The sequence below is a fragment of the Apostichopus japonicus genome, chromosome 18 (assembly GCF_037975245.1).
Source record: "Apostichopus japonicus isolate 1M-3 chromosome 18, ASM3797524v1, whole genome shotgun sequence".
Lineage (NCBI taxonomy): Eukaryota > Metazoa > Echinodermata > Holothuroidea > Aspidochirotida > Stichopodidae > Apostichopus > Apostichopus japonicus.
The window spans coordinates 6688432-6714457 of record NC_092578.1 but is presented as its reverse complement, the minus strand read 5'-3'; the positions used below and the strand labels follow the sequence as shown (position 1 = coordinate 6714457).

The following is a 26026-nucleotide window of genomic DNA, read 5'->3' as shown; positions in this document are numbered from 1 at the left end:
TCTAAACTGTACTCCAATATCATGCTTCAAAGCACTGGTATTGACAGTACAAACAGTTCCTATCCTTGATCTGATAGAAACATGATATTCATACTGCTCGTACTGACAATACGAGTGCTCTGAAGCTGGACATAAAACAACTCTATAGAAAAAATTGTCCCAACTGGGTGAATTTAATTTCAAAATTCTTGAATATTCTTGTTTTCTACTGGTACATGTTTTGAAGATTAACAATTCAAATGAGTCTCAAGTAAGAGGCGGATGCCCTTTCCCAACCCCCATTACACCCATCCGACCATCCATGACACTCAATAATTCTCCAGGTTTTTTTTCTCTCCATATTAATGATAGATAATCCGAAAAATACAATGGCAACACTTCACCAAAGCATATTCATATCTGATTTACAAGTTGAGAGAAAATGACATTTTAAAATTTTACAACAAGCTCCAGAATTGTTTAGCAGTAACAAGATTCACTCTGTACCAATATATGCTACATATTGTACAGATACCTATTTGCGAAAGCTGTATATGGTGTTCAAAATAAGGCTGGTTTTACCAGACCAAATTTCTTACACTGATTAAGACTTGTATTGTTTCGATCCACTCATTGACATAATCACAGATTAGGAGTTAATGCGACTAAGCCTATCAATCAAGCTCTTAGTTATTTACTTAGTAAATCGCTTGAATTCTCTAACGCTCCGTTGTAAATCACACTACAACATGTTTGGTGACCCTACATTTATTTAGGTAAATGGTCTGAAATGGTAAACGGTCTGAAATATTGTTATTTTGCAATGGCTTTAAAGGTTCTTTTCTGGGGGCAGGACTCAGCGATAGAGGCTCTAGAAATAATTTGGGCCGTCTGGACAGAGTGAATCTGTGACCATGTGCGAATTGTTAAAAACTTTGGAGGCTTTCAGTTTGGTTAGTTTCAAATGTCAATTCTCTGTTGTCTTGAAGTTTTCGGGGAATTTATCATTAATAATTAAACCCTCTGGAATAGCCTTTTGTCAGTTATACAATGTCACCCCTCCCCCCCCCCATCCCCCGCCCTCTTTTAAGGAATACAAATCAATGCCCCACGATTCACCTCAGAACTGACACCTTCGCGAGATGGCAAAACACATGTCGGCCAAGTTATGAATGTACATAGAGCAGGGTTGTCCAACCTTTTGCGGAGGAGGACCACATGGAATGATTATGATGAAGGAAGGGGCCGCATGAACCCTACGCTCGATTTTTCTATTTTTTTGCCCGAAGCCCAAGACAACAAAATGTGAGCACTGCGCGCGGAGCGCACTGCTTTATTTCCCTTCCTGATAAAACAGATGAATAAAGTCCAAAATTCAGAAAATTGACGTTTTGACGAGATAACGAATCTCGTCAATGCATCAATTTTCTGCAAATTGACGAGTTGCACACTTACTACGTATACCATCTCGACAAGATGACAAAATTCAGAAAATTGATGCATTGACGAGATCCGTTATCTCGTCAAAACGTCAATTTTCCGAATTTTGTCATCTTGTCGAGATGGTAGTAAGTGTGCAAGTCGTCAATTTGCAGAAAATTGATGCATTGACGAGATCCGTTATCTCGTCAAAACGTCAATTTTCTGAATTTTGTCACGTTACCATCTCGTCAACTCGTCAATTTGCAGATAATTGTCGTTTTGTCAAGTTGGTAACTCGTCAATGCAATGTCCCTTCTACGCTTCCGTATGAAATTGCCTTCAAAATTTATATTCAGTTATGATGAAACAAAGAAAGAGAGAAAAAAAAACAACAGAAGATAAAAAGCGTGATTCATTTACCCTCCATTGTCTTCTGCCACAAAACAAAAGATCTGTTGCATTTGCATGACGTCATTTGATGTAAACGTGACGTCAATGAAGTAGGCAAGATCAGAACCTGGGACTTGTTGAACGGAAGAGGTGGTTACACCCAGTGGAGAAACAGTATTGATCGCAACGATACTGTTAAAGTATAGAAACATATTAATTACAGATACACAACTATGAACATTTTTAAAATAAAGATACCTCAAACATTGTTTGTTCCCTATAAGGGGAAAAAGTAAAAATTTTAATGCAAAATCAAGCTTTTTCAGAAGAAACAAAAGAGAGAAAAACAAGAAGAAAAAAAAACGAGAAAAAAAATATAGATAGAAGAAAAGAGTAGAAATGGTCAGTAGTTTTGCCTTAAAGGAGCAGTCCACAAGACATTAAAGTTATCAATAACAGGGAATCTATAATGAACAAATTACAACACAGATTTTTGTTCCCTCCACATGTGTGTGGTTTCCAAAAAGGAAAAGACAAAAAGGCAACAATGGAAAGGGAATAAAAGAATAGCATAAAAAATAAACAATAACTTTTATTAAAGGAACATTCCAAGATAATATTCGCCTCAACATTGTGATGGACCGAGGAGAAGACACCTTTATCCTCTTTGATATGTAAAGAAGCTTTCCCTATTCTTTACAGTGAATACCAACTACACATAGACATATCACGAATTGTACTTACTGTAAAGGGAAATAGCAGTATCGAGATCTGGATATCATACTAAAGTGAACACCAAAGTAAACATTTTGTTTTATAGCCATGGATATCGCTATTACCTTTACCAAAACATATGACAAGTATACAGATAAGCTTATAAAGTTGAATGTCTATGGCAGGCCAATTAATCATAAAATAAATGCATGTATATATACCTTCTGGTTGGGTTAGAAACAACGGCTTCAATACGAGTCGTAAACGTACTGCCAGTGGGAACAGCAATGCAAGATTCTCCCGGTAGTACGACGGGGTCGAAGGTGGGTGCTTCCGCACAAGAACCGTCACCTAAGAATACTTCGAACAGAAACTGCAAAGGAATGCTACTCAAAGGTGTTGTACTTGAAGGATTGATGAAATCTTCAATCTGGAACGCTGCTCCAAACAAGCCTATCTCAGTCGGTGTCCAGGTTAAGATACACGTGTCCTGTGAATGCCAGTCAAAGGTAAATATATAACGCAAACTATAGTGAACAGATTGTGAAAGAAGATCAATCAATCTATCAATCAAACGTTCAATCATCCATCCATTCATACATTAATCAATCCATCTATCTTTCCATCCATTATCCACCCACCCATTCATCGATCCAGCCACCGACCCACCCATCCATCCACCATCCATACATTCATCCATTCATTCATCCATCCATCCACCAATCCACACACCCGTCCACCCGCGGTCTATCCAGAATTCATCCTTCCACCCATCCATCCGTCCATCCATCCACTGATTCATACATCAATTAATCCATCTATCTATTCATCCAGTATCCACCCACCCATTCATCGGTCCAGCCACCGACCTTCCCATCCATCCACCATCCATCCATTCATCCATCCACCAACCCACCTACTCGTCCGCTCGTCCACCCGTCCACCCGTCCACCCGTCCACCCGTCCACCCGTCCACCCGTCCACCCGTCCACCCGTCCACCCGTCCACCCGTCCACCCGTCCACCCGTCCACCCGTCCACCCGTCCACCCGTCCACCCGTCCACCCGTCCACCCGTCCACCCGTCCACCCTTCCACCCGTCCACCCGTCCACCCGTCCACCCGTCCATCTATCCAGAATTCATCCTTCCACCCATCCATCCGTCTATCCATCCATCCATCCATTCATTCATCAATCAATCCATCTATCTATCCATCCATTATCCACCCACCCATTCATCGATCCATCAGCAACCTACCCATCCATCCACCATCCATCCATCCACCCACCCACCCACCCACGCACCCACCCACCCACCCACCCACCCACCCACCCGTCCACCCACCCACCCGTCCACTCGTCCACCCGTCCACTTGCCATCTATCCAGAATTCATTCATCCATCCATCCACCAACCCACCCATCCGTCCACCCGCCGTCTATCCGGAATTCATCCTTCCATCCATCCATCCGTCCATCCATCCATCCATTCATACATCAATCAATCTATCTATCTATCCATCCATTATCCACCCACCCATTCATCGATCCAGCCACCAACCTACCTATCCATCCACCATCCATCCAAACATCCATCCACCAACCCACCCACCCGTCCACCTGCCATCTATCCAGAATTCATCCTTCAACCCATCCATCCGTCCATCCGTACATCCTTTTAGAGTGATATAAACGGTTTTCGTCCAAGACAGAAACTTGTGTGTACCACAGTCGTAATGGAATTCGTTAGATCTACGAATCCCCGCAGATAAGACATAATTTCACAATTCCCTGTGCTATTGTTTTTCCAAGATATTATCTCCGGCATGCTTCTGTGTTTCATTTAACTATCAAGTTTTGACACTTGTTCTAAACACCAGGGGGTCCAGAACCAGGTTTGGCACAGGAGAGAAATGTCACTGGGCCCACATTTTGAAGTCTTCATTTCTCCTTAAGCGATTATATTATGAAAATGAAATGCTTTATACTGTAGACTATACCATATTACCCCGGTTCCTCTCATTGACCCCTGTCCAGGGGACTGATCCCCCTCACCCCTTCCCTCCCACCTCTCCCTCCCCCTCCATCCCCGCACCTTACCAGCCCATTCGTGAGACGTTCAAAACAGTACACAAACCTCGTTAAGAATAGAAAGATTTCCACAAATTGACCCGCACTCGTCATTGGTATCTACAGCATATCTGCATCTGACCGTATCCCCGTCAGGGTCAGTCACTGTATTAATTAATTAAGCGAATGAAATTAATTAATTCAAATCCCAGTTAAGCAATAAAAAAAATATATAAAAAGGTACAATTTTTGTTTACCTTTTCATCGGTATATGCAGGTTGGTTGATTCAAGTACCCATTTGACACGTATGAATGCTACACACAGTGTGGTTGAGACTATATAGTAATCAATAAGTGTTGTAATAATTATTGATAAGTGAAACCGCGAGCAAGACATTTTATTTAGATGATTTTTATGGTGTAGTCCTACGTTTGAAGTTCGATCATTTTGGGGCACATTCTTGGGTTACCAAAAACACAAATCATCGTAAAGATGGCGCCATTTTGGAACGTAACATGACGCAACGTTACTCCTAGTAACATTTCAAATTCACGTTCTTGTTTTTGTTTTCCCTTTCCAAACAGGATGGAACATTCCGCCAATATGTTAACGTTTTAAACAGTGGTAAAATATCTTAAAGCAATGCTTAGACGGTACTTATTCAGTTCATGATATATTATATTTGTAACCAGAATTCACACACACACAGGATTTATGGTATTTCCTTTTAAGGAAAGTCTTGTTCGGACGTGGTAAATGACCCTACATAACACCAGTATTCGCTGTATATATATATATATATATATATATATATATATATATATATATATATATATATATATATATATATATATATACAGCGAATACTGGTGTTATGTAGGGTCATTTACCACGTCCGAACAAGACTTTATATATATATATATATATATAAATATATATATATATATATATATATATATATATATATATATATATATATATATATATATATATATATATATATATATATATATATATATATATATTATATATATATATATATATATATATATATATATATTTATATATATATATATATATTTATATATATATAAATATATATATATATATATATATATATATATATATATAAATGACGATGATGACGATGATCACACACTCACAGTCCCGATGCAAGGGGACTGGGGTTGAGAGCAGATCAGTCGTTCGGTAGTTTGGTTTTCGTGCCCAGGTTTTTCCTGGTCGACTTTCTCTTTTAAAGTACCTCCTTATATAGCTTTCCACAGTACAATGCGCCTCAATAAAACGTGGGTGTTGGAATTCATTCCTTCTCTTTGATTAGATCACGGTCAAAACCGGACAGAAATTACGTGTCAAAGGAACACTTGAAGCTATGTTAGTAGAACTAGTTTCATTATCCACAGCTCCAGGAATGAGAACAACGCAAATAAAACACTATTGGGGACCCTGAGAGGTATTCTTAGGACCAGCTGTGTTAAAACACAACAGGAGATCTATAAAGAAGTGGGGTTTCTTAAGAATTCTATTCTTGCCAAAGTGTTAGCAAAGTTAGCGCCCTTAAAACCTGAAGTCGGGCGATTAGCAATACCAGTGGGAAAAAAATATGTAACAATGGTTATCAAAACCTCTGATGTTTGCTTACTCTCAGCAGGAAGGTGGAGGGGATTTTCCCCCACCCCTTTTGTCAACCTCATATATGATAAGAATATATATATATATATATATATATATATATTATATATCTTATCCGTAAATGATCATGACGGGTCGTGAGTACAAATTTAAATTTCTTTCCCAGTAAATTATTTAATATCCCACCCGACTGCCCAGTTGAAAGCAGAGACGAAGTATTTATCTTGCCGTCCATAATTTTGTTCTTTGTTTCAATGGTTGAGAATACGCGGCGATTCACAGTATCGTTAAAGTTCTCCACTTTTATTCTTCTAAATGTAATCATCAGATACACATTAAAGGAAAAATTAAGGAATGCCGAATCTGTCAAAACGTTTGACTTTGCTTTGTTTTTTACATACGAAAACATTTATTGAAAATATATAGTGCAATATAGCATCATCGTATAAATCATGGCTCCCATGGTTTGCAATTATGAAAAAAAACACGAGAAAACCAATCAGAAACAGTTTTACTGCAGTACAGTGGTGCAATTAAGTGAACTTGGAAAGCACAAACCTGGGATGACAAATATGGTGGGACAGTTTAGTTGGATTCGAACTATTGGCATGTTTGTGGTTGTCGGAGAAGAATTAATCCGCCCGTTATCCGGTCGCGGTCTGAGATCCACCCTTGACCGGATGACCCATCGTCCGTTGCCTCCATTAGCCAGTGAGATCCAGTTTCGCCCTTCGTAGCTGCGACATGAAACGACAACTCACGTGGTTATAATACTATATATATTTATATATATATATATATATATATATATATATATATATATATATATATATATATATATATATATATATATATTCATAACTGTTCATGAATGTGTGTAATAACGTGATCCCATGCATGGCACGCCAAATAAGCAATACATCAAATTTGCACTGAGAAACTTCGGTTGTGCATGATATCAACAAGCCCAATACAATATATTTGACATTTCACATTCTTTCATAATAGATATAAAGTATATGGAAAACACAGAGCAGAAAATACAGTATTTTACTAGAAAAACCGTAAATTATCTCTCCATCTTGATAATCGGTGTTCGTTATAAAAGCGAAGCTATACATGAGGACCAACAATGCTTCTACATGGTCGTACAAAAAGCATGTCCGTATGCAATATTTGAAAAATCCACATTTTCCAGGTTAGAATTACCTTTCGTGTTTCGGTATAGACATCAACAAGAACTTAATTAAAACAAGTTTGATATGATTGCAAAATATAGCATAATTATGTATTTAAGCATTCTTATATTAATTCAAAAATTGACCTCTACCCTGCAGGACGCTGTTAAATAGGTTCACACCTCAAGTTAGTGAACCCACCGCCTCATAGAAAATCCAGAGTATACTGGCCTGAAAAGTCATTCTGTGTTCCTCGCCCACCCCAATCCTTTCCCTCCCCTTTACATATCCCAGCTGATTAAATGGTAAAGTTTTACGAATGTGTTTTTCTTCAGTGTGGCTTGTGCTCATACATATCGAATGCACGTTAACTTTGTGAACAGGGTCCAGGTGCCGTCCCTTATATACCCACATATATTGCCATGCCCCTATATATAAACAGGACAGTGAATTAACACACAGTTGTTTCCAATTGAACATTATAATATATTTCATATACTCACAAGACTTCAAATGTGCTAGTATCCGGGTTAAATGTAGATTCTCCTAAGCCAGTCGTCCAATCGGCTTCTACACTGAAATCCGTACACCTGTAATCAAAATTATCATTGAGAGCTGTACAACCGTTGTCACATCTTAGACTGCCCTCACCAGGATTAATCGCACCGGAGGCAACAGTATTGTTATCGCAGGCATGATCTGCGCTGAAAGAGGACCTGAACGCGACTCGGTAGTTGAAGATTACCTAAAAGCCAAAACAAACAAAATACAGACCAAAAAATATATACAATTGTATAGCGAGTCTGGAGAAAAATGGTGGTAATAATAGTATAGTTCTATATATACACAGCGAATACAATATCTGTGCATGTTCATAATGTAAACTGTGAGAATGATCAAAGTACCACACCTATAACAGTGCAAATATATTTGCTTCAGTTCCGTATTTATCCAACGCAGTAAGTTATTGGTGAACAGATTATGACCATACAATATGACCCCGCCAAGAGACCCCCCCCCCCCCCACTTCACCTGTTCATTATACATGTATAGCCCATCTGTAATTCCTAAATGATCAACATGTATAGCAGAAATTTAGAAATTCATTCGCGAGAATTAAAAAAAAAAGAGAATTTGTTTCAGAAAACAGTGTATAGTATTACGTGCTATAAATGTGTTTTTAGTTCTCGAGATATGTACCATTTTACTGGAATGCTATATTGAATCAATCCAGCCTACAGCCTCGGTCACCATGTATGTGACGTACAACTGTTTCTCATCAGAGACACATGCAGTCTCACCAAATTTGCCATGTTCCCATCCAGTTTCCCTCATCCCCACCTCATCCAACCGAAGCATTATTCATGTCCAACCTAAACAATTACTTAAAAAAGCGGTTCATACATAGTTTAGATGAAGTATATACCACCTGCTTCAATAAAAAAAAATGTTACCCTTAAAAGAAAGAATCAAAATTTCGAATTTTACTATACTTTTGTTTTTAAATAATAAGACTTATGTAGTAAACAAATTCGTGATCAGACATTTATCATGTGATAGTTCATAAAGAAAGTTAATACGACTTATTTAAATTGTAACTATATTACAAATTTCATTTCATCCATTCATTTCATTCAGTCCTGCGTTACTATTCAGCACATTTGGTGTGTATAGGTTCTATGTTAAGTTTTCAAGAAAAGTTGAGTGTTTATTTCACTTTTTTTTACCGAATCAGTCTTCCCTTAAGCATGTATGTGCAGGCGCGTAGCCAGGAATTTGCCAAGGGAAGGGCGAACCTGTAGGCAAACTATCAGAGCCGTATATATGGCTCTGCAAACTATCCAAGCGTAGCGCCACCATGAATTGGCGCGAAGCGCACAAGAAATTTTGGCCGCAAATGCCTCCCAAATCGCTGGAAATGGCACTTCCCAGGCCTTGTAAGTTGCATCAATAAGCATTTTCTGTTTTGAAATTACTAGCGATATCATAAAAACATACCAAAGAAAAAATGCTCAAAGGGGGGGGGGGGAGGGGCGGTCGCCCCTTGGCTACGCGCCTGTGCATGTGTGTGGTTATCACTAAAGTATCATTGTCTATAGGCGGCAGAATATCAGAATCTATACGTGAAATTGAATAATGTCATAGATTGGTCACTCGGTGGCTGGTTGTAATAAATAACATGTAAGGAACGCCAGTTTCAATAATGCAAAGTAAGTAAACCTGACCATATATTTACTCTTCAGATTTCTCAGTCATGTTTACACTAGTCTTATTTTCTGTTCCGTGGATTTGGTGCTTCATGGGTGCGCCTAGAGTTTGCACCTCAGCCTAGATTTTTGTGTTTCAACATAGAACTCTTACGTAATAGCTCCGTGTTTATATGGAAGGATGAAGTTACCATGGAAACGATATATTTAATAATGTAAGTGTCTTACGTCACTTTGACACTGTCGATCGCAAAATCGAGCTCGTTTGTTGCTCATTGCGCTGTTTTTTTCTTCTTAAAAGCAATTGTTTCTAACAATTTTCGATGATACGTTCTTTCGTTCGTTCATTTACATACTTGCTTTATCATGAGAGTACAATGAGTATTTATGAAATAGGCAAAAATATTTGTAACTGAAATGCTGTATGGGCCATAGGTTAAAAACAGTTTTTCTGAGTTGTGTTTGATAATCATTGGATACTTTAATTCGTTCGAAAAAAAAATCCTATAGCAATGTATGTCATGTAAGCTTGCTTAGTAAATCTTCTTACAAAATGTGACGTCAAAGTTAATTTAGTTTTATACTATTTCATTTTTTGTACAAGTTAAGGATTGAAACGACTTGAATATAATCTTATCAACTAAACTTGGTGCAAAAAAATCAATAAATATAATTGAGGGGAGTCTAAGTTCGATCAATGCAATTTTCATTTGCAAAACGAGAGAAACAACTTTCCATATTTATTTTCCATTGTCTAAAAATTACCCAGTCAGTTCGTTATTCATTTACTTTCATAATCAATACTAAATTGATAGCTTTGGAAAAGTTGCAGACCCCAAACTCAAATATACAAACGCAAACGCAAATACAAAAATAAAAATACCCAAATACGCCAACAACAAAAACACGACAAGAAAGCTGCTTTAAATGTTTTCATGTTTACATTTTGAAATAATAATGAATTGGTGACATTAACACTCTCCCTGATTCATAGAATAATAAAAAAAATATATTGTTATGATCGTATCTAGTATTTACACTGTGGGGAAATATTAAAGGCATTTTTTCTTTGAACTGCTTTATTAGCCAAATTATATTTAAATATACCCACCGAAGGAAAAGTACCAGGCGCGACCGGCAAATTGCTGATGGGTCTCCAAGTAATCACACCCCCTCTGAAGTGAGATCCGTCCACAAAGCCAAGGGAGCAGAGGCCCAAAATAACCGTTAAAAGTCTACTTAACGCCATCTTTAACATCGGTGGTTGTATGATGGAGGCAAAATACAGAAGATTTCCGCCAGTTGGAGGTCGCCGTCAGTCTGAAAACAGATCAACAGTATTTCAGGTGTTGGTGGTTTTTAGTTAAAAAAGAACAGTCTGAGCATGCTCAGTATACAGGACAAGTGTTACGCCTCAGCAGTTATATAGGTTAGTTTTTTTCTGAATCAAATTTTCCCTTTTCTCTAATATTTTGTCGTATCATCGTAAATCTCAAATCTACCTCTGTCTTATGTTTTTGGACATGTTTTTATAGTTGCTGCAACCCATGTACGTAACATAAGCAGCGGTGATATTTGTCCAATTACACCCCATCATCATGTGACCTAATATTTCATTATAGTCAATTTATACGCATTCACACACCAGTAGAATCAGTGTGTTCAGGGTTCGATTCCTACCTTCGACTGATGATTCCCATTGGACGCAACCGTTCGTGTAAAGTGGAATATTTCTGTTGTGTTGATCTTATAGCTCCTTTGTAGTTTTGTGGTGGTACATATGTATGTACCCCCGCCCCCCCCCCCCCAAATAAGAAAAAAATAAAATTTGTTATTCAGCACATCCTTGAGTGCAGACCTCACTAATTCAACGACTCCACGGTTACACGCCTTCATTTTCAAACCTTGGCACAGCCCCTAACTAAGACATGTTCTATATAGTCTCTGCATTATTTTCACCAAATAATTTGAAATTATAGAGAATACTTATTATGATTTTATTAAATTCTAAAACAACTCTTCTACCTTATATACCTTAACATAATGCTTTAATCGTATGCAAAACTCCATATTTTTTTTAAAATAATTTTTTTGATTATTTTTTATTTATTCATTTGGTATAGGTGGCTAGTCTATCCATGGCTTATCGATTTCATAAACGCAACACGACATTATGTGTAAAGTAAGAAATTCCTATCAAAAAGAAAAGGCAACCAAACGAAACCATGCTATATATCTGGATACAAATAAACAAATGGAAAGGTCAGTTTTATTGCGGTTAGTTCACGCCTTGGCAGTATAAAATCAAACATAATTTGAGACCTTTCAAATCTGAACACTAGCCTAATATGTTAAAAGTTTGCTCTCAACCCACGCTAGAAGTATTTTATTGAATACGTCAGTAATTGATTGAACCATGGAGCGTAAGATAGTTTTTAAAATACTTGTTCACTTTAAGAATGACATCACAGAATTAACAAAGTTTTTGACAGGCTTTTATCAGAATAAATTCTATTGTTATAAGCATAATAAGGTAGAGGGGGGGGGGAGGGGTACTTGGATTTGACAATCGACAATGGGGGCGTATGGCGGGCCCTTAGCAGCAGAAAATTTGTCTGGCATGGGCCATTCAGTACTTTGAGGCATTCATGCATTAAGTTGACATTGGTTTCAAGTGGTACCTCGTTCGTTTGATCAGATGCATTTTTGGGCCCTTCTTGGGGCGTCTGGCGGGCCCTTTGTAGCAGAAAATTTGTCTGGCATGATGATTTCCATAGTCTGTAAGATCAACCCGAACATTCCAAACCGGTTTTGAGTGGTACCTTGCATATTTAATCTGGGTCAATGTTACGCTAATGGGCATTTGGGCCATATTTGGGGGCGTCTGGCGGGCCCTTAGCAGCAGAAAATTTGTCTGGCATAGGCCATTCAGTTACTTTGTGGCATTCATGCATTAAGTTGACATTGGTTTCAAGTGGTACCTCGTTCGTTTGATCAGATGCATTTTTTTAGGGGCCCTTCTTGGGCGTCTGGCGGGCCCTTTGCAGCAGAAAATGTGTCTGGCATGGGCCATTCAGTACTATGTGGCATTCATGCATTAAGTTGACATTGGTTTCAAGTGGTACCTCGTTCGTTTGATCAGGTGCATTTTTGGGCCCCCTTTAACCGGCCCCAGGGGCCACATGCAGCAGAGCGACCACGGCAGACATCCACTTTTGGATATACTGGGTTTTTCCACAAATGTTCCAATACTCAGATATTGGTACCTCGTTCGTTTGATCAAAGTGCACTGGGCTGCCGGTCTATACTGTTCATGTCCCACAACCGTGCATCAGTAGTTACTGCTTTGTGTTCGTAACACGGTAACACGTGTTACATGTGACACCAGAAGTTAGGCTACTGTACTATATGAGTATCGGCTGATGCACTTCATATATGCTTTTCGAGCTCCAACTCAAAATTGTGAAGTCCACCTTAGTGTAATTTGTTAACGCGTGTGGAATCCTTATAGTAGTGAGCATGTACGCTCCAAGCTTCAGTTTAGTGCCACGAGAGATATAAGGTATGCAGCGACCTATATACGAAAACATCGTGAAGAAGGGTATAGCAGTTCAGCATAATAGCTAGTAGGGAAACCATGGCTGTTGAAGTACACATTGTTTCTGGGGTTTTTTGTTGTTGTATTTTTCTATTGATTGAACTGTAATCTACAGGTCTTTTGTGGTTCTTCTGAATAATATTTGTCTTCAGTGCGGTAAAGTTGTCAAAATATCAGGCAAATCAAACTGGGAAAAGTAGATGGCGCTATCTTGATACATTATTTGAGAATGGTATGAATGTTGATATGTCAAGACCACATACCAACACAAACAAAAGTCAATAACTCACAGAACGACAGACGGGGGGGGGGGTGGAGGGGGAGAGATCGGGGTTGCATAAGTACCTCAGAATCAATTTTGCACTGCAAAACAGATCTCCGAAACAAAGCTGACCCAGAAAAAATGGTTCGTTGTATTAATATATGTAGAAAGTACAAAGATGCACGTTATATATGAAGTAACACCATCTTGTCCCAAGCACCGCTTTATTTCATTCGGATCCAATCTACTGTAAACCTTCTATTGTCTTACAAATCAATGACTTGTGCATAATAATACACTTTCTAGTCTATTCTATCAAATTAAACTATTACGCTACATAATTAGTTCATAAAACTTGTTTGAAAGTATCAATATGCATATCTATGTAGTTAACAAATAGCGTATGTATCAACTCAACTAAGCTATCACCCTTAATGATAAATACAAAAAAAAAACTGAAAACAAGTAAGACCAGAATATCGCAAATACTGTTTGGTTTCCAAGACAACGCGTTCATTGAGAATAACAAAAACTTTTAATGATAGCAAATCCACGACATATCATGCATTAATGACTCAAGTGGTTGCGTCTCTATGAATAGCTCTCTCAAGCGTTATAGTTACTAAATAGACCAGTGCATACCAAATGAGGTATTATAATATCTATAAATGTGGAAATAAAAAGTATGGGAATTATTAAGAAATTATTTAAAATGTTGTAACAACATGGATTATCCATGATTCCGTGAGAGATTTATGGCAAATGCATGGCAAATATGGTCACTATATTACTATGTATATTCTCATTGAAAGTAGAGTTGCTTTCATAATTAAAGTAATTACATGACTTATCCATGATTACGCCAGGTAGCGTTACTTTGACATAAGCTAAATTACGCTAGTAGTTGCTATATAGACCGAGTACATGGCAAATATGGTCACAATTACTATGTATATTCTCATTGAAAGTAGTTGCTTTCATAATTATAGTCATTTACATGACTTATCCATGATTCTGTGAGAGATTTGCCAGATAGCGTTAGTATGACATAAGCGCAATTAAGCTATTAGTCACTATCTAGACCGAGTACATGGCAAATAGGGTCACAATTACTATGTATGCTCATTTGTTTTATATGTTTCCATCTTACTACATTTTTCCGAAAACATCGATCACAAATCGATTCATTTCCTCGTTGAGGGAGTAATTTCGAAAGGGAAAAGTAAAAGAAAATTTTTTTGTTTGATCAAACATACTTTTGCTTCCGTATCATATTTGTAAGCAATTTTAAGGCAATACTTGCCAAAAACAATTTGGTATATGTAAAACAACAACATTTCTGAGTATATATAAGAAGAATAAAAAAATATAGGTTGAGGGGGTCAACTTCTGCAGTAGGGTTTTAAGCCACGGCGAGATCATGATCCTGAAAGAAAAAGTAAAGCAAAAAAGGAATTATATTCTAGTAAAATATCGCTTTCCATGACTGACGTAGTATATTATGTAGTCATGGTGATGTAGTCATGTTGACGTAGTCATGGAGACGTAGGGTACATTAGCAAATCGCGGTAGATATTAATCTCATGCATCCCTTATTTCCTTTCCGTCAGAAGGCTCCTTATGTGCATTTCGTCATATTGTCACCACATAGTTTATATGAGGAGTGGGGGAGAGTGGGAAAGTGGGAAAGTGGGTGAGTGGAGGAGAAGGAAAATGGGAGAGTATCGTACCTTTAAAATGGGAGTGTAATTGGCTCCACATAAATCCAAAACTCGCATGTGGCTTCGTTCCCATCAATGTCTGCAAAGACAAGCTCAACAGATTGGAAATGGCCAGGGTTGTAGACTGCCCCAGGGGAAGCATTGGCAGAGACCATTCTCACTGGAACGCTGCTATCGAAGTCCAATACGGTAGGCATAAACCATGGTACCGCCACGGGAACGTCACTGGTCACGATAATGGGGGTGGGGCAGTTCAACACAAGAGGAGGGGTTGCGTCAACTATGGTAGATGAATTATCAGAAAGATTAAGTCATAAATTATAATTGCAGTCTCATGACGTTGCTGTCCTATTCAAATAAAACAAAAATTGGTATGACACAATTAACACAGTTCTGTAGAATTATCGTTCCATAATTAACACTACTATACCAAAGTGATCGATATGGCTCAAAATGGTCCATTTTGATATAATTTCTGACTGCCAAGCTGCAAGCTGCAAGAAACATTTCAGGAAGGTAACTCCACCAATCGATCAATAGGAAACACAAGTATGGATTCCGAAGGTGGTGAGGGTGTGTGTGTGTGGGGGGGGGGGGGCATGTTCTTCTCAACGAGAAATGATACTCTGTTGGATAAATACATTTTGCAGACATTAAACAGACGAGCGCGAGGTATAGGGACAGACACGGTAGAATCGTTATTACAATTCCCCGACTTATTGAGCTGTTTATCGACCTCTCTCACTCAGTCTGTAACTGAAATCACATCATTTTAGAGTTTCTTACCGAATTGATCTTCGCAAGTGAGTCCATAGAAACCTGAAGCGCATGTACATTTGAAGAATGTTCCGAATCGTGTACAAGTTCCATCGTTCATACAAGGCTGACTGGCGCAGCGATCGTCCACTGTTTAAGGAAGAAAAAAAACAACAGCATTTTAATTGGATGATAAAGATAAAGCGGGAGGTGGGGGTGGGGGTGGGGGAGTAAGATTGATTCACAAACCCCACATATGATGTCATTCCCCCACCCCCACCCCTCCACAGTTCTTGAACAATAAGTAACTATACTAAATAATATTGTGGTACATGCTTCATGTTAACTCGGACAGGTCTTATTTAGGGAGAGAAAACTGAGATACCAAAACCGCTTTTTAAGATATTTTGTCAACACAGAATTTGAGGAGACAGAATTATAAATTACATTCAAATTCACGTGCACGTCATTTTTAGCAGACAGTCAAAGTGTGACATGTTAAACACACAACTCTAAAATTGTTTCCCACAATTTTCCGTCATTATGTTTTAAATTGCTTAGATTATTTTTAAGTTTTTTATGGAATGTGTGGATCATTTTGCACATACAGGGTATCCTATATTCAAACATAGATATGGCAATGCCGTCAATCCATCTTAGATCTATTAACATATTTGCTTGTGTCGGAACTCTCGATTTATAAAGTAAATGTAAGAGTTTTTTGTTTCCACGGATTTTTGATATTTTGACTGAAAGGCAATTTTGAACCAAGTGAGTATTACCCTTTCATGTGAGCATGCATGACAAACGTATACTGCCTTCTACCTGCAGGGAGTTGTTATGGAACAACTCCCTGATTCTACTTATCGAGCTAAAGTATACTACCATGAAACACATTTTGGCGCTATTTTTCATGGGTGCATGGACAAACGTAAACTGCATTCTACTTATCTAGCAAAAGAATACTACCATGAAACACATTTTGGCGCTATTTAATCAACTTACTTTCAATTTCGCATCTATGTCCTCCATACCCAGCGGCGCAATCGCAGACTAAGTTTCGGTCATTCCTGGGACTGATGAAAATGTCCCTGCAAATACCTCCATTCAAACAAGGTTCATCATAGGTAGCACATGGATTGTACTTTCCTAGTAAAGAAGAAGAAGTTAGAGAAAGAAAGCTCAAAAGTAAAAACGAGATCATTTGCGTTCAAGTAAAATTTATTTCGCAAGTTCACGATAGCGAGCTTGCCGGTATAGTATAGTCATGTACGGGAGAGAGTTCGACCATGGATACTAGATCGTGACCTTGTGTGAGGTAGGGTTGACCTACGGGTGAAATAAGGCAGCAACTAGAGGGAACCCTGCGGTGGGGGGGGGGGGGTTGGGGGGTGGTTGGGGGTGGTGGGGGGGGCTAAGCATCATCTACCATTACCGACAGACAACCACATACATACACACTTACACATACACTTGATTGTCTTGCATGTAGCCCTATATCTTAAAGTTTATACTTGACATATATCGTACTTGGAACTTTTGCTTGCTTAATCTTATACTGTATGCTTACCAGCTGGTTTAGCGCAATCAGGTCCCCAGTAACCATCTTCACATACACAGGTGTACTCACACTGCACGTCTTCACCATGGAAGGAGGTGTAACTATTAAAACAGGTGGCGTTGTTCAAGCAGGTGGTATTGGAGCAACTCTGAATGTCTGGGTTGTCTTCTACAAAGAACAGATATAGCAGATATAAAATGGTTGACGTATGCGTATACTTGCTACTATATATATATATATATATATATATATATATCTTTATATATTTTTGGCAGAATTCGACGACAACCTACCTATTTCTTCATCACAAAGGTAGCCTCCATAACCTTCAGCGCAGATGCAGGTAAAGCCTCCCTCTTCTCCCCACGATTTCGTCGGGATACAAACTCCAAAGTTCTTACAAGGAGAACTCAAACATTTGTCTGTGACCGGGATTTCGATTCCACCTGGGAAGGAAACACGGAAAGGAAAAAAGGCAGTGATCAAGGAAGAGAAAAACCAGTTATTTCGAATATGAACTATATGTACAATTAAACCCCTACAGTAATTCCTGTAATGTAGCCTTACCTTCAATAGAAACTGTATTATAATAGGTACAATACATACAACTAGAGTAGTGTACATCGGCCTGAAAAGTTATAATATAACCATGCATTGTTGAGATATCGTCCTAAATGGGACTGATGAAGTGCTTTCTGGGGGAGTGATTTCAGGCATCATCATTCTGTTTTTAGATGCATGGATATTGAAGAAGATAAGTTCACTATACTGATGATGGTGTAAATAATTGGGAGAATTGAAGGTGATTTAAGCCGATTAAGAAATTCGTTTGTGAAAAAGGAAAATTCCTCGTAGGTACTTATAAACTGATCTGCTGTCACGGTCTATTTTATACATGTGTCACAACCATGGGCGGCGATCCTGGGGGGGAAGGGGGGATATATCCCCCCATGAAAATGGGTGGAGGGGATGTAATACACCATATCCCCCCCACCAAATGCCAGGGATAAGAATATTTCCATGCCTACATTTATGCATCATCGTTAATGTACGGCTCTTTTTTAGCTTCATTTCTCGCCTATCATAAACGCAGTGCGATCTTTTCAAATAAAGCGTCTTTATAAAGCAAGAATAGTTGACTGTAGGCTTCATTGGCCCTATAACAACAAAATGTATTATTGCGCCCACGGTATTGATATAGTACATATATGCACCCTCATAGTACTCATATAGGCCCTATATAGTAGGCCTACACACGCACATGTTCCCTCGAACAGCTGAGAATCTCATGTTACCAGGGTAATGCTTAATACACGTTTCACCTGGATGCCCTAGCAATCGGTACCTAGGAATGTAACTATGTGTAATTGTGTATTGCATGTGTATAGGCCTATAATAGCCTGCATGAGGCCATTTTCTTCATCGAATAATATAAAAGAGCTCTCGAACATTCTAACGTTGCGCCTGAAACAAGATTGACAGGGGCAATTTTCCCAAAATAACACCCGAAATTAAAAAAAAAAGTATTTTGGATCCTGATTATGAGATATTTCGGACATGACATCCCTATTTTAAAGTTGGGTATATGCGCTTGGAAACCTCGGGAAGTGCCGTTTCCGGCCATCTAGAGGGTTTGTTAATTCCAAAATTTTCTTGTACGCTTCGCGCCAACCCATGGTGGCGCTACGCTTAGTCAACAAGGTCATATCCCCCCACTCGGAAGTACGGATCGCCGCCCATGGTCACAACAAGGCTTCTCCATCAGGTATAAGCACATGACGTCATACCTTTAATGTATGGACCAGTTCGGTCCGCAAAAATGTGCGAGAAGTCGATTTCTTTCACATGTGCCAGTTTCCTTCATTCATGAGTGTTAAGAGCTAAAATGTGACAAAATCCTCCAATTAGATCGCGTGAAACTGATAAACATCAATTTAATTCGACATATGCCGATTTCTTCCAATCGGAGCCTTAGAATTTGAATGAACCAATGAGGACACGAGAAAATGTCATTTGTTGGGACATCGTATATAGATGTCGATTTCTCTTACACATGACGCTTATGTACAGTCAGAGCACGAGAAACTGACATACGCCAATCAATACGACATATGTCGATTTCAGAACTGATGGTACTATAGGCCCACCATAGGCGCACAATATGCGAAGTTGTTGATTGGATTACTATATACATGAAATGATGAGTCCCATAATTGTATGCATAATTGCCTCACCTGATGCACAGGATGGGTCTGGTTTATCCGATAGGCAAATGTACCCATAGCAGTTATCAGAATTCATAGCACAAGTGAATCCGTTTTCGCACGGATCAAATTGGCACGGATTGGGTACCTCTGGAATAGTAACAAAATAAAACAAAATGATATTCTATTTTGTAACAGTTTGATATTCTGTACTAATTGCGTACACGTAAAGTATATGCCTTGTCTATGTTTGAATACTCAGTTTACTCGGACATTGTTCAACGGTATATAAACCCTTGATTGAATTGGCTCCATGCCAAAATAATGGGCCTGCAATTCATTTGGTTGTATCTCTTCGATGAGTCTATTCTGAGCCAGCCGACTTTATATCTTACGACCTTTGCACACCGAGAATCAGGCTTGACGAGAGGCAAGGGGAACCAGTGAGCTACGGCCCGGACCAGGGTTTAATTAGAAGGCCCAATGAAATATGGGATAAAGAATGGTGTATCATCAGTATCTCAAATAATAAGTAAGGTTCAATGAAGATTACAAAGTGGAAACCCGGTGACATATTTGTCAATTCAAGGGGACAATCCTACCCTCGACGCCCATGTTGAGAACTTGCGGCTTGTTTGGGGTATATACCTCTGACCCCACCCCCCCCCCCCCCCCGCCCACCCCCTCTGTGAATATCGTCACCAGAGTAGAGAGAAGAGACGATATATGAAGAAAAGTAAGTAGAACAGTAGTGTGTAATAAGTTTATGTTGATAGAATTAACCGCCTCGATGGAATATCAAGGCACTGGTGCATAACCACGTATGCTTCAGGGGAGGGGCATATCACGTTCACCCTCCCCGTATATCCCACCCCGTATCCCCCTACTCGGAGAACCCTCCCCGGATACCCCCTGGACGGCTCTACATCTTAGCCACTCCAGTACAAAGGATGATGGTTGCAACCCTGTCCAGGCATGACTTTCAAAGCTGTCGAGGGGGGGGGGGGTTGAAGGGGGGGTGGTTTGAGGGTGGTGTGATTGTCAAATACAGATTAAAACTAAACATGTTAAGTAAGCCTATAATTACCAAATTCGCAGAAAGCTCCAAAGACACAGTCTTCACATTCACATGTGTAGCTTTCACACGATCCTTCCATTGGAACACACTCGGAACCATTCTTGCAGAGGCTGTTCGCACATGGGTCGATGGCTGTAAATACAAACAAATAACTGAAATAAATAAATAGAAGTGACATCCTTGTTCCATCGAAGAGATATAGTCGCATGGAGATGCATGCTGCTGCAGAAATAAACGTTTTTAGGATACTTTAACGTTACATATACATCTAATATAAATATATATATATATATATATATATATATATATATATATATATATATATATATATATATATATATATATATATAAATATATAGCTTCACAGCTTGTCTGAAAGGATATATACTGCATTCGTCCTAAACGCTGGAATTCTGAAAGCTCTTAACCGATCAAAAGTTTATCATCTTGTTTTATCCCTTGAAATATTGGGCTATCATATATAATAATATAATTTAAGGGCTATCATTTCAGTTTGTTGTAAGTTTATTTCCGTGTTTTCTGTGTTCCCTTTTCTCTTACATAGTTTTGATCTAGTTACTTTGAGTTCTACTTACCGGTTTCACAAGTTGGTCCTGTATAGCAAGGTGGACATTCGCAGTAATAAACTGAACAAGATCCGCCTACCAGTTCACAGGTACCGCCGTTCATACATGGATCACTAACACAGGCATGGATTTCTATAGAAGAAACAAATATAACTCTGAGTACAATATAATGAAAGTACTATGCAAATGTATTATGAATATGCATGACTAAGGGCACTATAGGTGGAGTTGGAGGGAGGGAGGGGGCTCTACTGTTTCTCTATAGCTTTGATGTAGTTTCAAATTATTGACCTGATCGTGTGTGCTATGCCACTTCCGTCGAAGTTCATTAGAGAACGTGTCATGTTGGAGTGTCAGGTGGAACCTTAGTGGAGGTTAACTGCAAATGGATATGGCGTTCCCCTCCCTTTCGGAAAATGCACTATGATGTATGATCTGCCATAAAAAGTGCAAAATGGTGCCACATACTGAAGCTATGTACCGACAACTCAACTATAGGTTTAAGCTATATTCGAAACGTATACAGAACCTTCTCACCTCCCCTTACCCCTCCCTTCCCCATATCCCTCCCCTCCCCATTACCCCTGGCTCGTTTATATTAACATTTTACGGGCAACTCCAAAATATTCTGTAGGTTCCTTATTAGAAGCACAGATGTACATAACATAATACCATCACGCAAACATTCTTGAGCATTTATTTTATGAAGGTCGTGTTGCATCATTGACATGAATTTAACATTTACCTATTTCACAAGCTGGTCCAATATAGCACTGTGGCTCACATATACACTGAAAAGCGTCTACACCCGTTGCAATGCATACGCCATCGTTATTACAGGGTTCGTCATCACAAGGAGACACTGAAAATGGTAAATATAAATAACTAAACAAACACAAACATTTCAATTTCAATTTTACCAAAACGAGAGATGAGTTAAATTAAAAAAAAAGGTAATATCTTGCAATATTTGTAAAACCACAGTTTAGACGACTTAGATTTGCACATAGTTCATATATATGAAAGTGATACAATGTAAACGTGTAACCATATTTCAACTCGTCAATGAGATTAAAAACTGGGCTTCAATTCTCAGTTTTCATGACATACCGGTACTGCCATTTTATCTGCATATATATATCTCGGTATATTGTATTTTGTATAATGTCATAAATAATATTCGTATGCTTTATTGCACGTGGTAATTTTAGATATCCCAGAAAGAAAACCCCAGAACGTTAAGATTCCTGTAAATATTTCCGCTTAAGTTTCTTTCAGTTTTCAACTTTACGATCACTTCTCTATACTTTCCTTCATCGAAATACCGCAGTTAGTGTTCCTGTATGATATTGACGTTGTTGTGTATAGACCTCTTAGACTGTGAGAGAGATAATCCAAGCTGAGCCGATCCTCGATTCTGTCTCAAAATGAACTCGAGGAAAGCCACTTTTTTTCGCACTTTTAAATAAACCTTTTATTAACTTGAAACTTCTTGCGTCGCCTCAGTTGTTGTCTTCAAGTAATGACGTAACCAACAACCACGTAACTAAATGTAAATTACTAAAAAGAATCAATAATTACAGATATACCTTCAACAACCTCAACATCAAAGGTACAGGAATCCACAAATCCAAGGGTGCTGTTGAAGGCGTATGAGACACACGTGATCCCTGGAGTCAAGAATGATCCCGAAGGTACCGGGGCACTTATGATACGGTCACGTGATGCTGGTTCAGCCCACGTGACGATTGTGCCTCCAGTTCCCCGGAGAGATCTGACCACCATGTTTTCTGGGCATGGGTGTGGGTTTGGTCCTGTTTTATGAAAGTGATTGAATTTTCCGAAAATTAATGAATATTCATTTTCATCTGCGCACTGAAATTGATATCAGAAAGTCGAATTAAAGTGACGGTCGATGTATTGTACTTATACCAGAAATGTTCAATCTGTTTGTTTCTTTGACTGAGTAAAATTATTGACAAAGAATGTGTGAATATAACGTACCTGATGTATAATTCATGTGAAAGGGGTTATGGTCGTCACCATAATAGAGATGGGTGTGTGGAAGTTATTACCGGAATACACGGCATTTATATGAGTTGCTATAGTGATGATAATATTTAACAGGAACTGAACACTTCTTTCTTATAACCATATCCACTTTTAACTCCAGTCGCCTTTACATCCAGGCTGTTTGAGTGTAAATATGTCTGTATGTTAATATCTTCTGTTAATAGCTTCAGAAGGTAACCGCATGGGGAATATTAAAGGAATTGGTTATAGTTATATATCGAAACTAGATAAGGAAAGTCATTACGCCAGTTCAAGTTATTTAGTGGTATGTCCGGAGTGTTCCAAATAAACGTTACAAGTTGCTTGTCAATGAGACTCATGGGTATTTATTCGAACTGTATCTTAACATTTAAACTTCTTTTAATTTATCCTGCCACTATTAATAATGTCAATTTTAATTCCCATGTGAAAGCTAACTGGTAGAAAATATTTTCATATGCATTTCACCCTCTTAAAACAACCTTACGTACAGGTGTGACGTCACACGATGTCACAAGACAGACGAATTAACAATATTATTTAAGATATGACGAAGTTGGACGATGTTCAGGCCAAAACATGTTTCAAACTTGAAACATGTCAGTTTTAAGCAGTTGCTTGCGGTGTTTTTTTGTTTGTTTATTTTGGTTTTCTCAAACTGTCTTCATTTGAGTCTATCAGGCATATTTATCATATTATCATATTCTCGCAAATTACTCAGATTGACTACATGCAATTAGCTATCGGAAAATTTAGAATTTTCTTGACATTTCAATCTATTGAACGACAATGTTTGATTGAATTTATCAGGCAGGAGAGAATCATATCCACTAATTTACCAGAAAAGACGGCAAAAATCGTATATTAATGTGAATCTCAAACGTTTTGTTGCCAAACACTTACCAACTGTTACGTTAAATTCACAAAATTCGTAATCGCTGGTTGCATTTTGATAAATGTATCGAATCGTGTTATTAGTGCCTGCTGGGTAAAACCCTTGGGTCACCACAGGGCCTGCTAACTGTCGGCTACCGACCGGCGGGCTCGGTACAGTCCAGCTGACGAAACCCACGTTCTCGTTATTGGTAAGTATTACGTTGATATTCATTGGGCAGTCTCCTCCAACTACAAAAGATACACAAAGTAGGAGTATTAGAACAGGATCATAATAATAATAATAATATTTGCTTTTTATATAGCGCTTTATACCAGCGATAGGTCTCAAAGCGCCTTACAGATGGTATACTACCCCTGGTCAATGATAACCTGTCCCAGAGACAATCCCTCCAGTCGGCAGCAGTTATATAATGCGCCTAATGACAAGTTACCTCACAGGTACCCATTTAAACACTGGGTGGAGAGAGGCAAGTGAGATAAAGCATCTTGCCGAAGGACACAACGTAATAGACTAGGCAGGAATCGAACCAACAATCCTTGAACGTCGTCGTCGTCGTCGTCATCGTCATCGTCATCAAATCTTCATCGACAACGCTATCGTCGTTTGTCATCGTCAATATCATTGTCAACGTCATCGCAATCGTCATCGTCAAGGTCAACGTTATGGTCATCGTTAACCTCAATGTCATCGTCATCGTCATCGTTTTCGTCAACGTCAACGTCGTCAATATCATTTTCGTCGTCGTCACGTCGTCGTCATCGTCATCAAACTGTCATAGACAACGCCATCGCTGTTGTCATCGTCAATATCATTGTCAACGTCATCGCCATCGTCATCGTCACTGTCAACATCATGGTCATCGTCAACCTCATCGTCAACGTCATCAATATCAGCAGCAGCAGCAGCAGCCGCCGCATCATAACCGACATGATTTTACTATAAACTCTTCATCTTACCCATAGGTGTTCCCACAACGATGGGCGCAATCACAGGCTCGTTCTCGACACCACAAAAATCGTTGGACTCGAAGACGCCTCTCCTTAAATTCGCACGGAATGTATCTGATGGAAGGGCAGCAGGCAGTTGAACCAAGATGGCGTTACCATCCGCACTGACTGTTGCATCAATGGACGTATCGACGGAGAAGACCTCCTGTCCAGTAGTGGCAGACATAATGGAGATGAGCTTTTGAGACCCTGGCGTCGTAACCTTGTATAAAAATGAAATATATATAATTATAAATAATATCAAATGATTTTTTTTAACAGTGGCATTTTGTGAAATTTAAACACATTTCAAAACATATATTGGTGGTGCATTAACTACACGTGCGCCATAATCGCGACACGCCACAGGGACTACTCTTTCGCCACCCATGCACGCACCCATCCCCGTCCTAAGTTCTGGATTTAAAACTTTGAAATCCAGGATTTCTGGGAGGAGGGGACCCGAGAGACATATGACCACCGTAATATTGCGGTGCATATAAAACATCCCTAAAAGGTAAGGAATTCCCCAACTGCAAAGCTTTCAAGCTTGTTTTTTTTTACCGTGTTCCAAGTTTTAAGAAATTTATTGCATTTAATAATTAGTGGCCGAAACTGTCGGAAGAGGGGACTGGTCCTACCCACCCGCACTTGGATCTGCCCATGTGCTGTTATATCATCAGTTTCGTATGACACAACAGACTTTAAGCC

At 38.8% G+C, this 26026-nt stretch overlaps 2 protein-coding genes across 3 annotated transcripts in view; both read right to left on the bottom strand.

Annotated features, from left to right (window-relative positions):
• The window catches only part of LOC139958973 (uncharacterized), a 51620-nt gene that overhangs the window by 13229 nt on the left and 12365 nt on the right, over positions 1-26026 (bottom strand). The window contains exons 9-21 of one of the 2 annotated variants that reach the window (XM_071956436.1): positions 25286-25538; positions 24335-24556; positions 22969-23193; positions 22125-22241; positions 21389-21511; positions 20802-20924; positions 19745-19864; positions 17804-17956; positions 17520-17678; positions 16955-17098; positions 15980-16099; positions 15203-15473; positions 14344-14898 (exon numbers count right to left, since the gene is read on the bottom strand). The exons of the other annotated variant lie outside the window; for it this stretch is intronic. Of the exons in view, the coding sequence (XP_071812537.1) occupies positions 15205-15473; positions 15980-16099; positions 16955-17098; positions 17520-17678; positions 17804-17956; positions 19745-19864; positions 20802-20924; positions 21389-21511; positions 22125-22241; positions 22969-23193; positions 24335-24556; positions 25286-25538 (2028 nt within the window). The 3' untranslated portion in view covers positions 14344-14898; positions 15203-15204. Of the gene's footprint in view, positions 1-14343; positions 14899-15202; positions 15474-15979; positions 16100-16954; positions 17099-17519; positions 17679-17803; positions 17957-19744; positions 19865-20801; positions 20925-21388; positions 21512-22124; positions 22242-22968; positions 23194-24334; positions 24557-25285; positions 25539-26026 lie in introns of those variants that run through there. 2 annotated transcript variants of the gene reach the window in all.
• Positions 1818-10861, bottom strand: LOC139959129 (integrin beta-like protein A). The gene is made up of 6 exons (XM_071956727.1): positions 10724-10861; positions 7909-8150; positions 6786-6964; positions 4641-4738; positions 2727-2995; positions 1818-1983 (listed from the first exon to the last, which is right to left on the bottom strand). Exons 1-6 carry the CDS (start codon positions 10859-10861, stop codon positions 1818-1820), a joined length of 1092 nt encoding a protein of 363 aa, XP_071812828.1.

Bases quoted from the DNA above. Each gene is read 5' to 3' on its own strand.
- LOC139959129 (XM_071956727.1), bottom strand. From the start codon at position 10,861: ATGGCGTTAAGTAGACTTTTAACGGTTATTTTGGGCCTCTGCTCCCTT. The intron at 8,151-10,723 runs GTGGGTATATTT...TTTGGCTTTTAG, and splicing joins CGCCTGGTACTTTTCCTTCG to GTAATCTTCAACTACCGAGT. The intron at 4,739-6,785 runs GTTTGTGCTTTC...TAATTAATACAG, and splicing joins CACCATATTTGTCATCCCAG to TGACTGACCCTGACGGGGAT.